The 16,993-nt window shown below is 34.9% G+C and overlaps 1 protein-coding gene across 9 annotated transcripts in view; it reads right to left on the bottom strand.

Annotated features, from left to right (window-relative positions):
* Grm7 (glutamate metabotropic receptor 7) overlaps nt 1-16,993 on the bottom strand; it is an 808,103-nt gene that overhangs the window by 292,743 nt on the left and 498,367 nt on the right. For 8 of the 9 annotated variants that reach the window (XR_010051296.1, XR_010051297.1, XR_010051298.1 and 5 more), the window contains exon 5: nt 7,983-8,123. The exons of the other annotated variant lie outside the window; for it this stretch is intronic. Coding sequence is in view for 5 of the 8 variants with exons in the window: in XM_063260312.1 (XP_063116382.1) it covers nt 7,983-8,123 (141 nt within the window). In the remaining 3 variants the exon portion in view is untranslated. The remainder of the gene's footprint in view (nt 1-7,982; nt 8,124-16,993) is intronic. 9 annotated transcript variants of the gene reach the window in all.

Genomic DNA, 16,993 nt, shown 5'->3' with positions numbered 1-16,993 from the left:
CTCTATTAGCAGACTTACCAAACAGTTGCTATAAAATGTCTTACCAAAGGTTCAAACTGATGTACTCTAGCCTTTCTTAGAAGGTTGGGAGACATTTAATACTTAAAGTTTATCTTAAATAAATGAAGTAATGAATAAATGCCTTAATAGTATGCTATATTTCTAGTTTCCACAAATTAGAATGTAGTCACGTAGTATGTCAGTGGGAAAAGACTTAAGAGTGACAAAAGCAAGAAAATGTTGACCAAGACTGACATTTCGTGATGAGTTGGTTGTCTACAGAACAAAGCACCATGTTAGTGTACACACTCTCCTAATACAGGCTCAGAGATTAAATCGCAATTATTCTAAATTGAATTGCTATTTAAGAAAGCACAAAGGTATAAAAACACATTTCATATTGCTGTTTATTAAAATAGCTTCACAGCATCTCCAAACACCAAAGGGTTAGACATTATTCATCTGTTAACATTTTGATGTAGATCCTTCAATCATGCTACCTGAATTAAATGCTGTAGTACAACACCTATATAACAATTAAAGGTCAATGCCAAGTAGAATAGTAAAATGACAGGGAAAAGTAATTAGTATGTCATACATTCTCCCTGTATATGTAATCTCAAAGCATTTACCTTTCTTAAGTATAATTCCTTTGTCTTAATAGTCTTGTTAATAAATTATATATGCTTATGATGGGTTTGGATTACTGTGAGAAAAAATAATTGAAAAACACACAGTTTATTCACTAATTACATTGCAGGTTTTAAGTTTGCTCTACCAATAAAGAGATGTTTACTTGAAACATTAGCTTTAAGTAGTTATCTGTTAAAAAAACACACAAAAAAACAAAACAACAACTTAAGAATTCGTCTTCCAAACTGTAGACATTTACTGGCATATGCTCTTTAGTCTTTGATACCTTTCCACAGTGAGCATTGGCTTTCAGGGACACAAATCAAAACTGAATTTGCTTAACTGTTACTCTGAAAATACAAGCAATGAAATCTAAGGAGTTGTTTAAAAGGGAATGTTACTAGTTTATTTATCCTCTGTGATCACAAAAGAAAAATAAATCTCAAAAAGTCAAATTGTCTTCATAGAATGCTGAATTCCTAAATGCTGAGTTCATTCTTTTTAAGAAAGTGGTAATTTTAACGAATCAGTATTCACAAAGCATCTTTTGGCAGAACAGAAATATTAGCTAGACAAATGTTCTGCATAGACCATAAGATATGGAAGAGTGATAATTTTTATGGCTGCCACAGGCAGGTTTCTGAGTCTCAGAAACCCCTTTCTCTTGTTGACTCTCAAGTCTCTTGTTGACTTGAATCTATTTTGGTGTTAAAACCTTGAGGCTGCTACTACCTATGCAAGGAATGAGCAAACCAGAGTGCAATGTATTTGTGATGTGAAGTCGGCTGCCAATGATACTTGGATATGCCCTCTGCCTTGCCGTGCTGAAATTTCTTAGGCCTTGAGCTGCACCTTTCTGCAGAATTTATGGCATGTCCATACCTCATCATGTAATGTGTAACCACCTGAAACGTTTATTGTTAACTAGTCAAATATTTGGCTTTATTGTCTTTTGAAGTGTGGGACACAGTCTGACATAGAAAATAGGTGCTTTATGAATTTCTCACAGATAACTGAATTCAGCCTATTACAGCAGGTAATTGTTACTATTACTGACTATTGCTTTGTGCCAGTATCATCCCAGAAGCTAGACTTTAATTATCTAATTCCCACAACCACTTTGGAAGTCAAGGTTTTCTGTGCTCATTTCAAAAACAAAGAATGTTTTAAGAGCATCAATAATGTTCATACTTTCAGAACCATGATCATAGGTACCTCTAGAATGCAGATACTGGTTGCTTTGATTTTATAACTTCATTTTTAACCACTTTATAACATAGTGGTTTTCCTGACTCCAGGATAGCCTTGGTCTCTTTCCCAGAGACATTGTTTTCTTTGGTGTGGCTTTTATTTTTTCCTTGCCCATAATGTCTCCACCCAGGCTTTATTCTTAGTGAGGCCTGCCTCGGTGTTAACACAAGTTTCAAATGTGAACACAGTCAGCTAATAAGCTATGAGGTGATAATACAAATACAACTGAAAACAAAGTGTCAGATCTTTCTGTCTCTAAAATGCCAAGAGTCTTTCATAAACTGTATACAAGGGATGACTTCACAGTGTGTATAGCCAGCCCTCTCTCCATGACAAAATGTGACTCTACTGTGAGGTATCAGGTATCCTGAATAGCATGAATACTTGTCTTATGAAGTTTGTATTTTCTGTTAGAGCTGGGAGCACCAGACATTTGCTCAACTGCATGTGTTCCTGAGGTTTGGCAGCCAAAATATGACATGGGTAGAAATATTTGCTTCCTCTATATCAGTGCAAACTAGGCTGCTGTTAAGGGAAGGAGTGGAGAATTACCAGTTTTAGAGTTAAGAGAACTAGAGTCTGCTAACAAGGACAGGTGCAATAGTCTTAAAATATTAGAGAATGTGGAAGCATTCCTTGCTTTAAGGAGATGTTAAATGAATATGGATAATTTATAGGAATGAAAATTACATATATCTGCAGGTTACTTCCCATAAGAAGGTTGCACATCTAGCCCCAAGTAAAATGTGCAATATGCACACTTATTCCATAGTTCTTAATAAATAGCCTTTCAACAATTCTTCTTCTTATGACCTCTTACTTTCATGGGATTTTAGAATTTACCATTATACAATGACCCCCAAATTTGCACTCTCCCAAGAGTATGACTCTCATTCTTCATTTTCGAAACTTGTCGTCCGAAGGCTGATTTAATCCTGATCTACTTGGAGATAATATGCAATAAATAGCTTCTTATGGCTAAAGAGATTATACATTCTAGAAGAAAAAAATACTTGCATATTAACTTATGTTTACATCGAGGGCATAAACATTACAAGATTCTCTTATTCTGTAGTAGAACTCGAGCACAAAAAGATATGAAAATTAATGTTTTCTTCAGTCTCCAGAACAAAAAACCCACTGTATCTATGCCATTGATCCGCAGTTCAGAAACACTCAGTCTTCATCTGGCTGCTTCTCCCTCATGTATTCATTCATTTATTGCTTTAAACTCTGGTTCCCATGGAAGCTTTCACTTACATCTCCCACAATCCTAATCCCACCAGTGTTCCCTTCTCCCATCTATCCTCTCCTGTCCATCCTTCCTTGAGAAAGATTCAATTTTCCACTATAGTTTCAGTGATTCATTAATACAATGGCACCTGTCACATTTCCCTTGTATTCTTTTGCCCCTATGCAAGATGACTTTGCTCATGTCTTTCCAATTCAAACTGAGGTGAAGATTTTTCAAACAGTATTTTGAAAACACTACTGGAGCAGCATGGTAAGCTTAGTAGGAGTTGGAAAAATGAAAGGCAAAGAAGAAAAACAAACATGTAACATGTGACCTCCTATATATTCATAGCCAGTCACTGGAAGAGTTAGAGACACAGTGATACCAAAAGTATCTGCATAATTAATTCAATACGACACATTTTAACACAGAGGAAATGGGTATAAAGGCAAGAGGAGGAGGAAATACATGCATAGTTTGGGACAATAATTCAATACATGTAATCACAGATTATTCACATGGAGGGAGCATTACAGGAAGACACAAGCTCTTCTATTTTATTTTTGTAAGGCACTGGCTTGGATACTGACCTTATTTTTCCAAAGGCTTACTGATCATCATTAAAATGAGGCTATACATAAAACAGCCTGTGTTAGAGTATATAAAAAGATAGGGTATTGACCTTAGACAGGAATAATTCTAATTGTAGATAATCTATTCTATCTCTAGACACTCTACTAAGCATCAAGTATCAGAACGAACTCAGAAAACTGTCATCAATCATCTATGTACTTATAGTACACTTGAATGTTCCCTGTCTTACAGGCAAATTATCCAGATGTCAAACTAAGTTTTTCAGTTTCCACTTAAAAGCATTGTGTTACCCAGGTCTAGTCAACACTGAATTAATTTTAGCCCCCTAATATTATAAGGGTCATAGTTCTGAAACATGTTATTATACAACATGGTCTGGAGTACGCTTGTAGTTAATTAGATATTCTACTTAACTGCTTTGCATCCAATGTTCACCTCATATTAATTTGTATCATTGTTTTTACTTCTGTCTCAGTTCCTATTTTATACCCTGTTTTCCACAGAAAACACCGTAAGGCAAAAAGCCTTTGCTTAACCTTCCTGTTATCCTTTAGTGCTTCCTTAGTTTTACGGTTCACATTAATTCTACCTGATTGTACAATAACACCTTGGTTCACAAATGCTTCTATTTGTGTACAGTGCAGTTCAGCAAAGTTTATGCTTCCATTTATGTAGTCTGCATCAGGTGATGGCCACAACAGTGACCATCTTCCCTACAAAAACAAGAATACAGCCATCTTCCTCAGAATCATGGGATGATTAAAGTTTATGAACTGAGGTACAACTGTACTTGCTTGTTCAGTGGCTTGATATATAAACTCTAGATGACCAAAATTAAAAGGGTCATACTGCAAAGATAAACTAAACACAGAACTGTGTCCAATATAAAATGTCCTTTTCTTGATCATACTGAACACATTTTAGGATTTAGGGACAATTTAAGGTCACCACTACAAAAGCTAAACTCTATTGAAATAAAGATCTGGGAAGTACTATTTAACGGAGGTGTATGAAATAAGATGGCATATTATATGATATCCTTTTTGCATTGGAAATGATTTTTAATGCATTTTAGTTTTGCTTGGAATGACTGTGAGTTTTAATATATTCATTTTTTTAAAAACAGGATTTTAGCTCTGTCTTCTCATAAAATTGAAATTTAATATTTGAGATTTAGCAAACTGTTTTTCTAATTAAGAGCCTGAGATTATTTCAATCTTGTGCTGTTACCCTGGCATGTTTAAATCTGCAGCATTATATTTAGTCATTTGTGAAGAATTTATGAAAGCAACAGCAAGGCTATATATATATTTTCTTGGAGTGGCTGTGATTTTAAAAGAAGCTCCTGCATGGTAGGAAATGTATTTAAGTGCCTTTTTGGAGTAGGCCAAAAGATGGTAGTCACTGTGATGTTGTACCTTTGTGCTGGTAGCAGCAAGTTCCAGAGGAGCACCAGCACAGGGTCACTACCATAGGGTGCTGATTCAGGAAGCACTCAACTCTTTAGTGTTAGCTATTTTTAGCATAGAGATAGATTTGTAATGGATGCTTCATTTTTTAAAAATTTTATGTTTTTGTGGACTCCAAGTCCTGAACAACTAAAAGATGACTCCAGAAACAGAACAACAGCGATGACAAACAAACAAGCAAACTGAAAACAGATAGTAGCAGATTCTTATAACAGGCTTGCACAGTCATTTGGAGTGACTGAACGCAATGAGAAGTCCCCGTGTTTCTGTCTAGTAAAAGTGCTGCGAGTCACACATCGAGTGTCAATGGCATTTTGATACCAACTACAAAAGTATTCCTGAATTTAGTGAAACTGAAAGGAAACTGAGGAAATATCATTTCCAGTATCTTCAATTTTGCAACCATCTTTCTAACACAAATCACTTGACAGCTTCCAGCTTTCAAATTTAGCAGTGCATAGCAAAACCCTCTCTCATAGGGATTTTATCAAAATGGTTCTATTGTCTGGGAAAAATTCCCTTTTTCATGGTATCCCAAACAAAAATAAAATTATTCAACACATCTCTGAAATGTCGCTTCGCAGAAATACTGCTAAAGACTTAGTCCTGTACATGGCAAGTGATGTTCGTTAGCAGCTCACTGCTGACTTATGAAAGGCAGCCTGTTACTTCACATGCTTAGGTGCAAGGTAGGCTTGTAATAGCCTAGCTTTTTATTGTATTTTGCCTTTTACTGTTGGGGACATTATGACAGAAGAGTTGGTTTCTTTGCCTGGAAAATAACAAGGAATAGATATTTACAGTGTTGTGATGGAGTCTTTTTTTCTACAAGACAAGGAAAAACATGGTTGCCATTACTAGTGATATGCCACCTTGCATGGTATGGAAAACATCTGGCTTCATACAGTTCTTTGTTAAAAAAGTGAAACAACTATTCATTCAGTTTCATTAATTATACATCAAGGTCATTGTGACAGGGAAATCAGCAAAAAATTAGGTGAGATCCTCAAAGAAGTCACAAACGTGGAGAATTATACCATGTCTCATGCTCTTAATTTTTAAGTTTCAAGTACTTCTTGAGGTTTAGGTGCATTAGAATGATTTACATAATGTAAAATAATCTCCATTGGCTGAGCAAAGGACAAGTCCTAAAGAGATCTGTGGCTCACTTGGGAGAAATTAGACCATTTATGAATGAAAAATGGCAGGAATATGACCTGTCCTAACACCCTAATGCCTTTTACTGATTTTACAATACGTGTCAATGTACTGAACAAAAAACTACAAGATGAACAAAAAGAGTAGGAAAGACGTTTTGTGATACCAACATTTTTGCAGGTTTTTGAAAGATACCTTGAAAGTGGGCAGCTGAAATATTTTACAATTTTACTTAGAAAATTCTAAAATATTTACAGACACTCCTATATGTCATCATGAATTATACAAGGGATTTTTTAGCAATGTAGCAGTGAAAAGGAGAATTTTAGTAACAGATTTTTACAGGAGACAACCTTGTGTTTTCTTTATTCTGCAGATAAAACTACATTTGAAGAACCTGATATTGCTTATACTGGTTACATTTTACAAACCTGAAAATAGAGCTTCTGGAGTTTCAAAAAAGCTGTTTGATCTGTGCATAACATTTGAAAAGATAGTGAAGATAGACTACGAAGGGATAACCAAGTACAGCACAGTTACCAATTCAAAAAATGAAATCCTTAGGTAGTGAGTCTCTATCAAATAAATTTAAATCAGTGAAAACACTTCGGATTGTTTTACTTCACTTTGTTTGAGTCACCTTATGCTTGTGAGTAGTTGTTTCAACTATATCATATCTGATATGAGAAGTAGACTAATATATTGCTTATGTTACTTTTGAATGAAGTAAGAGGCAAAGTTTGACAAATCATCAGCATGCACATAACAACAAAGATCATATTAATTGTGCAAACGTGTACCAAATGCAAACTTTTGCCTTTCAGTAAAAAGCTCTTTGTTTCACTGAAAGCTCTGTTCTTTTTTCTTCATTCAAGAAAAAAGATGTTAATACATGAGTTTTATTTTTTTTTCTAAACTAAAACCTCATTATTCAGATTTTATTCCAGTGTTGGCACTTTGCAAGAAATAAATGGGTTTTGAGTGATTGGCCACTCAGTATCTAAAAGTCCTCATCATTGGTCTAGAACATTGGTACCAGAAACAAAATTGCTTAATAAATATTTGTGAATAAATGAATGAATATGTTATTTTCCTTCTATTCACATACTCTTTTATTTAGAATAATCATGCAATATCATTTATGATAAAAGTATTTTAAAACATTTTAAATAGAAGATGACTAATTCACTTAGACAACTTAGAAATCTCTTGAGATTTCCTTTCTTATAAACTCAAGCACTTTCTTTTTTCAATCAAATATACTGTCCCTGATAACAGTTAAATCTGGTGCTGGTATAGTATTTTTCAGAAATTTTTGTCTTTGTAAAAATGACTTCATACTTTTGTACATGAACTAATATTTATCAGTGAGAGTATTCAAAGAAACACAACCCTTTCTTAATTCAAAGAATCACTAAAAATGTCAATTACTGCTAGATGGACATGCAGAGAAAATACAATCTTGTCTGTACTTTTCCTATCCTACAGGTCTTATGCTCTTGTTCTATTTTCTGAACCATGTAGTGAAATTCAGTTTGCCTCTTACGTTTCATCTCAAGCCAAGCTTCCTTCTGTCAGCTCTGCAGACATTTCAGTGTTAGCCCCATGAAGTAACAGGCAAAGCACAACAAGAATGAGATTACCTGTGCATTTGCGATCCGTGTCTTCTTTTTTTGACCCACTAATTGTCAGCTTGCAGTTGAAATTTTCCTCCCAGTATTCAGCAAACCACACATTTCTTCTGTTGTTTTCAAGTGTACGTGATGTAAAGTAAGCATCAAACCCTAAACAGAGTTAAATGAAAAGGTAAGTCTTTACAGAGCACCGTTAGCAGGTCTATAGAAATAAAAAAGACCAGTGGCAATTTTTCTTTCAGTAGGCTGGATGATCTTTTCTATCAATCAAAAGAGAAGAAAATTTCAACAACAACAAAATTATATATATATATATATATATATATATATATATATATATCCTAAGTCTAATCTTTGTGTTAAATTCAAATACAGTTTTTCAGACAGATGTTTGGTGTATGTTTTCCCAATAAAATTTGCAATAGAAAGTTTAGAAATGAATCATAACAACACATTTTGCATTTCTTATAAACTAAATCAGGGAAAAATTGTCCCTTTCTCCATCATCAAGATAATAAATGATATTTTTAATCCTTACAACATACCAGTGTCTTTGTTTCATATAGATATTTTCTTTTATCTTAAAAGAGCTACACAGTAGTTACTACCATTATTCCCATTTTTGAGATGAGAAATCAGAAGATTAGAGAAAATAGCATGTTAAATGTGAACCGTTATACCATAGTCCACACTCTATTGACCTATGAATATTACCTTAAGAGCTCTGTACTATTGTTCCATCATGTAATTGACTTGTTAGTTCAAATGAGGATAAAAACCATCTTCTTACCCAGGACATAGTTATATAACCCCCCCATAAATTCCAGCTCTTCATAAAATGTGACCTGGTAAACAGAGCCTCAATACACTATGTTGTAGGAACTGTGTAGCTATCTATTTAAACTACATAACTTTAAATATTTCTTCAGGGTTGTAAGAGATTATGAGAATTAGAATGCAAAAAAAAAAAAAAAAAAAAAAAAGACTGGATTCTTTGTTACAAGTACTAGGCTCAAATCTTAGCACCACTAATTTCAGTCCCTTACAGAAACATCAGCAAGTACTCACTTAACCTTTCTGATCTTCCCTTTACCTCTCATTGAAAAGGAAGATGACACTATCTCCTTACTCACTGTGTTGTCTGGGGCAATGGGAAGACTTTAGAAACTTAGAGAGCTGAAGGCTAAGAACCATGAAAAAGACATGTGGCACACCTAAATTACTTAGTTTTCCTTTAAGTTCATAAAATATACACATCAGAAGTTAAATATTATAGAGATAATTTTAAAAGTTTTTATTGGTTTTATTGGCTGGCAATACATCATAGTTACATTCACTTGGGGGAATTAGCACATGGATATGGTATATCTTAGACATTTTCCCGTCCTGTTAGCTCCCTACCAATTTCCCTCCTAATCATCTTCATTTCTAAAATGTCTACCTTTTTCCCTACATTTCACTTTTAACTCTTTTTTTAAATGTATTTTAGGTGTCTCACATAAAAGAAATCACGTAATATTTAACTTTCTGAGTGTGACTCATTAACTTAATGTAATGATCGCAAGTTCCATTTACTTCTCTGTAAATGACATAATTTTATTGTTTATGAGTGAATAGTATTCAACTGGATAGTAGGTGCATAGATACCATGTTTTCCTGACCCATTTATCTATTAATAGGTACCAAGGACGTTTGTGAGCTTAGCTATTGCCAGTTGTATCACTACAAACATGGGTATCATTCTTTGCTATAGTATGATATCCTCAGCTCTTTGGAGAATACCAAGAAGTAGTAAAATTGGTATAAATGGAATTTGTAGTAATTTTTTGAGGAATCTCCAAATAGAGTTCCATGATGGCTATATTAGTTTACGTTCTCCCCAAAAAAGTTTGAAGAACTCCTTTTCCCCCACATATTTACCAGGATTGGTTGCATTTTGTGTTATTGGTCACAGCCACTGTGATGGGAAAATGGAGCTGTTCTAATTTTTTTTTTTTTTTTTTTGGTCTTTTTTCATTTTTATTGGTACCAGGGATCGAACTCACGACCGCCTGCTTGCAAGGCAGGTGCTTATGCCGCTGAGCTAAATCCCCAGCCCCTGAGCTGTTCTAATTTGCCCTTTCCTAATAGCGAGGTGATGAGTATTTTTTCATGTATTCATTGCCTATTTGTATTTCTCTAAGAAGCATCTATTCTTTTCATTTGTCCATTTTTCACAGGGTCACTTTTTTGGAAAGGAGTTGAGTTCTTTAAATGTTATGGCTACTAAACCTCTATCAGAGGAATAGAAGCCAGAAAAAAATCCATTCTACAGTTTGTATCTTATCTCTGTTGTTTCTCTTGCTTTGAAGAAGCTTTAATTTTGATGTAGTCCTATTTGTTGATTTATTGATATTATATTGTATTATACTCAAATTCCATTCAGACAGTCTTTTCCTATGCCTGTGGCTTCAATTGTTTTCTGTAAGTTACTGTCCAGTAATTTCAACATTTCTGTTTTTATATCTATGTCTTTGACATGTTTTGAGTTTATTTTATGATAAAGTGAGAGAAGCCCCCAAACTAAATGCTTTAGGAAAAATCCTAAGTATTTTATACCTATTTTCTCATTATATGTTATATCAACCCTAGGATGTAGATATTACTCATATTGATAATTCAGACACAGAAATGAAAACTCAGAGACATTTGGTTCAATTTTGACCATATTCCATACTTATCTTCTGACTTGATGCTATAAAGCAGCCTTAAATTTCAGTATATAACATAGTCACTTTAATAACTGAAAAATAATATGGAGACCAGACTCACTGAGGTAAGACTTGGTGGATTTTTTTTCCACTCAACTTCCCTAGAGATGCCTTTGCTCTCTAAAACTTCATACAACTGCTGTAGAGTTCTGCCAGGGTTGACTTACCATACCACAATCTATCTTTCCATACTAGATGCTACGTAACCAAAACTACTGCATTAGCTATGGATAAACCTTGTGGTTCAAGAGGCATAGAGAAAAAACTCTTGGGGCTGGGGATTTAGCTCAGTGGCATAAGTGCCTGCCTTGTAAGCAGGCAGTCATGAGTTCAATCCCTGGTACCGATAAAAACAAAAAAGACAAAAAAAAAAAAAAAAAAAAAAAAAACCACGAGAAAAAACTCTTACACAGGCAGGAATCTGAGTGGGAAAATCATTCCAAATGGTACAACCGAGTTGACAATCTGACAGTGTTAAGGCAAAGATCAGTTTCAGAAAAAAAAAAAAAAAAATTCTTCTGAGGCATTCAAAAAGGGTGATGCAGACAGCGCTCAAAGGATATTGCTTCATTCAGTTACTTCTTGATGATTTAACCTTTATTTAGCTGAGTCACAATACTTTGGGGATCTAAAACTCTATTTCTCTTTTTCTTTCTTTCTTTCTTTTTTTTTTTTTTTTTGTCGGTACCAGGGATCGAACTCACTACCGCCTGCTTGCAAGGCAGGTGCTTATGCTGCTGAGCTAAATCCCCAGCCCCCCAAAACTCTATTTCTCTTTACTGGAATTGTGATCAAAATAAACTGATTCTTACCAGTTCCCTCCACTTTTTTTTTAATTTATAAAGAATGAAGTTGTCCATGAGATTTTCTAGTTTTTAAGATGCATCATAATGTAACCATGCAGGAACAATGCCTTGGGCTATATTTGGCAAGTCGTTATTATTAGTAAAGAGCTTCTATATTTACATAAATGGGCTAGCTGAAGCTCTGTCCTGAAACACTGCTCCTTCACTCTCGGTCTGCCATGACAGTTTCTACAGCTCAAAGAGTGTACAGATCTTCTGTTTGGAGTAAGATATTCAGTATAAGATATGTGATCACTAAGGTGAAACAGAGTCAGGGACAAAGGCAAAAATTAGAATAATAATACAATCTAGTTGTGTGTATATGTGTGTGCTCCACTGCAAACTGAGACTCGCTTGATTGTATTACATCATAGAAGAAAAATAATCTAAGCATATGTCTCATTATTTATAAAGTCACCAGAATTTCAAACTGTAACCCAGGGCAGCAAGACTATGGTTTTAGTTCAAAGGAAACAGAATCAGAGTTGTGATAAAGAAGAAAGGCCATCCCTTATGTGGAACAGATGGAATCCTTAGTATGAAATTATTCCTTTTGTGGAACAGGCGAATTTCATTCCAGAAATTAATCTCCAGGCTATTCTGAAATCAAAGTTCCGTTAGGTACACAGTGAACAACATTGCCATCATCTTGGACGTGAACCTACAACAATTCAGGGGAAATGAAGAAGGGTTTAGCTGTCATTTAACTGGTTCTTTTCTCTTACAAGTGGGTTCCACCATCAAACACCCCTTGAAATTTGTTGTTGAGACAAGAGAGTGCAAATCAATGGAGACATAATTCATCCCAGGTGATATGTTTGGCAGGTGACCTTCAGGGTGAGAGGAGAAGAAAAGCTCTCACCAGTGTGTGATATGAAAGCAAAGCTATATGAAATGTCAGAGGACCTGATTGCCTACACTGGCAGGGCAGGCAGAAGCTGACAGATACTAATGGGGCTTTATGCAATATCAGAGAGCTACCAGTAATCCTGATGGCTGCTTTATCTACACGAGCCACTCACTGCAGATTAGAATTTCCCCAGAAGCCAACCAGGTAAGAAACATGGTATTTTCCTAGTTCCTCTAGGGGAAGAATCTTAGCATTTCCCTGCCTATTTCTAATTTAGGAAGGCTGTGCTAACCATTGATGGACACTGCTCAGCAGAGGCATGTGATAGCAGTAGGATAAATGAATGCAGCAACTTATAAAAGCAAAAAAGAAAAAGACAGGTGAAAATATTAAAAATGAAGCTAGAGACAAGGGAAACATTCACAGGAGAAGCAAATAAACTCACAATCTCTACTTTTGGGATGATGAATTAGTAAATCATTTGGGAAAAGAGATCAGTGCTATGTGCAGATACTGCTGATATGCACGCTTTAAGGATGCGGCTGTTCTGTTCTGTCTACAGTTCACTAAGGAAAGTTTTGCACTTGTGCTCTAGGATATACATTCAACAATGATTGTGGAGGCAGTGTTTAAACGTTAAAATCGGAACACTTCCAAACAGACATGAATTAGGCAGTGAATACACTGTGGCATGCTACGCAGCCAAGCAAGGGTACTCACAGAATCATGTGTGAATCTCACACTAACCAACAAGCAAACAAAGAATTAAATTTCCATAATATTCATGTTATGCCAAAATTTCAAGTTAGATAGAACTAAGCCAGATCATTGAATGAGGTAAACAGAGATGGTACAACTCTAAAGAAAAACAATGGAATACGGCAGTGGAAATTGGGTATTCCAGAAACTACACTACTTCTGGTGGACAAGAAAGAAGGCAGACATTAAAGTGCAAGAGAGGGGCTGGAGATTTAGCTGAGTGGCATAAGCTCCTGGCTTGCAAGCGCGCAGTTGTGAGTTCGATTCCTGGTACCGATTAAAAAAAAAAAAAAAAAAAGTACAGGAGAACAGAGTGTTGGGACATTGGTCTTTCTGCTGATGTTTTGCTTTATATAATATTTTAAAACTGCATCTATTTTTATGGCATTTCCTGTTTTTATGACATAATTCCTGGTAGTGTGAACTGCCACTCTCAAAAAGGTTATTTCTATGTCCTAATACCCCAAATTTGCAAATGTGATTTTCCTTGAAAATATTTGGATATTACTTATCAATAAAATATAAAGATCTTGAGAGGAGAATATCTTCTTTCATTGTTCTCTAAACCAAATTTAAGTGTCCTTATAAGAAACTCATAGAAGAATGAAGATGGCCTTGTGAAATTTGCAGCAGAAAACGAAATGAGGCCATCACAAGCTACTGTACTTCCTAAAGTGACCAGAAGCTGTAAGAGGGAAAGATTCCTCTCTTGAGCCTTCAAAGAATATCACTGAAATCTTGCTAAGAACATGGTTTGTAACTTCTGGACTCAAGCAACAGTATCTTGTGTGCATATAACCACATTAAGTCATTTTGAGGCTTCCCATCTCTTGACAGGGAGAATTTTAAACAGCTGTAGGAACTGTGTGGTTCTGCACTCTTGATTTAGGTGCATTACTGTGAAGCATCTCTATTGGGGTGCAGCCTGCACTCGCACAGGGGTGTGTGTGTTTAGGGCTTGTTTCTTATTGGCCTCTCTTGTGAAAGCTCAAGTCTAGGTGGTCTGAGATGGTGTCCTACTCATATCTGCATCGTGTAAATATTTATTGAGAAAATTGAAAGTTAAAAACATGTAAAACAGGTTGGCAGGAAGATCACTGCTGGTCTAGTGGGACAATCTGGGCTCTCAGAGGCACCACAAATTCTCTGGCTTTGTCTACTGATGAAAGTGTGGAAAGCAGCCATTATTTTTGAGAAAACAAATAAAAATTATTGCAATGGAAATTATACCACAAAGAACAAAGTTTCCCATGGGAAGAGTTTGTGGATGAGGTAGAGGGAATAATGTCTGCACTATTATTCCATAAATGCCTCTTAAGAGCTGTTGCACATTATATAATGCAAAATGCTTTCCATTTTTCATTCTTTTAAACTGCCTAGGCAACAGAAAAGCATTTATATAATATGAATGTACTTATATGTGAATAGCTATGGATGTAAATAAAACATATTAAACTGATAGTTTAATTGTTGCAAGTATACAATGAAATTAGAACTCAACAGTCCAGTTCCTTGTCTAAATTTCCTCACTGGTCTAAATTTCCCAATTTTATCCAGTAGGGATGATGATAATAATACCTACTTTATAGGGCTCTTGAAGCCATTCAATATGCTGATATAATGCCTGATATAAGAATGTCAATGTTACCTAACTTAAAAGAAAATTAACAGCTATACATGTAAGTTAATAAGACAGAAGGAAATGGGATTGGAGAATAAGAAGAAAAATTTTAGGACATTTTAGGTTTTAACTCCAGAGACTATGCACAAAACAGTCAGGTAACAGGATCCTTGCATTACAGTCGCATGAAGCAGTGGGAATCTTGGCTGTGACAATATTGACTATTTTGTTTCATTTATCTTATGCTAAATCAGTCACATTGTTACTTTTGCTTTTCTTTTGTTAATTGTGTAAATTTTTGGTAACTTATTTTTTCTTTATTCATTACCTCATGTATTTCAAGAAAGACATAAAGAGATATACTGTATTTCCTTATTGGAAAACGAGGATAATAATATCAACTTTAGAGAAAAAAAATTTCTAATTTCAAATGTTAAGGTTAAAGCATTTTAAAGTTGTTCAGGAAATGTGAGTTCCTTTTGTCTTGTTAATGTCAACCATTTTAGTACCAGGTCCTGACACTACAGAGACTTGTCACACATGAAGTTCCCTCTCCACTTTCCTATGACATGTTAGATTAGAAGCCTGAATACTTTGAGGGCAGCTCAAAATGCACAAGGTCAGGTGAGATGAAAAGTAAGCTAACTGACACTAATGGATGCTTTAGTAGGTGAGATTTCAAGAAGCAGCTATCAGGAGGTCTTGAGCTGCTTCTGCAGGATGTAGACAGGGTGCACATCATGGTCTGGTAGATGATTCCTACTCTCCACAGTACTGGATATAAGTCCTTATGCAAGGGCATGGATCACCCACATGAGTTGTAGCACTAATTTTAGGTTTGGTTTTTATTGTTGTTGCTATAATCCACCCCCACCCTGTGCATGCATGGTCTAAGCAAATTTATTACTAGACCTGAGAGACAGCTCTCTATGTGATCAGAACAGAGAAGGTATCTCTTACAAGCTAAGAGGGTTTTTGTTTGTTTTGTTTTTTTAATGGCAATTTTTGATGGGCTTTTAATGCGTGGCTTATAGCAGGCTTGTGGTTTGCTGATGTGTCCTCTGTGATCTGCTGACGTCTTCTGGGAGCTGCTCATGATCTAAGTAAAATGAAAACTATACTTCTCTGAGATGGTGGGTGGGTTCATTCCAACTGGTAGCATCCCGGTCAGATATGACCTTTTTTGTCCCTGTTAATGTACTTTGCTCAGATAGGTACTTTGTTTGATATTAATGTCACTGTAATTTTTTTGTACTTTACTTGCCTTCTTACTCATCTTCTACCCATCTACATGTCAATTTCAAGGCATCTCATATTTCCATATCTTTCTTCCACACCAGTAATGCTGAATTCAAAATTGTCACACAAAATTTCTGCCATATATATTGGCATTTGCTAATAATCACTGAATGTCTGAAAAATTTTACAATTAGCAAAATATTGATATTTGAATTTGGGTTTTAGTTTACTAAAGTTCATTATATGAGTATGTTTTATATGTTTGATATTTTTTATTAATACATTTAAAAAGTAATTATAAAGGTACTCTTTTGAGCATTGCTTGAATAATAAAATTTGCAACAATTATAAATACACCCAAAATATTTAAAATATCTGTGTGCTGAAGTAGTAGGTAGCCATTAAAACTTAGGAGAGAAGAGAATATAATTATAAGAGCATAACCCAGAAATTAGGAACTCAAATTACAACTTCATGAATTTATAAAAGAACTTAATATAGAAGTACTATCACAGGTAAAAGAAGAAACGAGAACCATAATAAAAGAATTGCTAAGCAATTCTTAGAAGACACAGATGGAAAACAGAGGAGCATAGAAAAAGGAGGGAAACTTTAGATGAAGAATATTAAAAAAAATTAGAATACATGAAGCAGATTCAAAGAGATTACCAGGAAATTTAAAATTCCACTGAAAGCTGGCAAAACTGCTTGAAAGAAAGTAAAGGTAGATTATCAAACCTTGAAGACAAGTTTGCAACTTGTGATCATGAGAGGAAAGATCTCTTAAAAATAACAAGGAACCAGGAAATAACAATACAAAGGCTAGAAGATGACAAGAGGAATTATAACTTAAGAATAAAAATGTGAGAGGAGAAGCAGTAGTAAACACAAATATAATACAAAGACTATTTACAGAAATAATTAAAGAAAACTTCCCAAGCATAGGAAAAGGAAAT

The sequence above is a fragment of the Cavia porcellus genome, unplaced genomic scaffold (genome assembly GCF_034190915.1).
Source record: "Cavia porcellus strain 051 isolate PalLab524CR breed Dunkin Hartley unplaced genomic scaffold, mCavPor4.1 scaffold_13, whole genome shotgun sequence".
Taxonomy (NCBI): Eukaryota; Metazoa; Chordata; class Mammalia; order Rodentia; family Caviidae; genus Cavia; species Cavia porcellus.
This window is presented reverse-complemented; position numbering and strand designations above follow the sequence as displayed.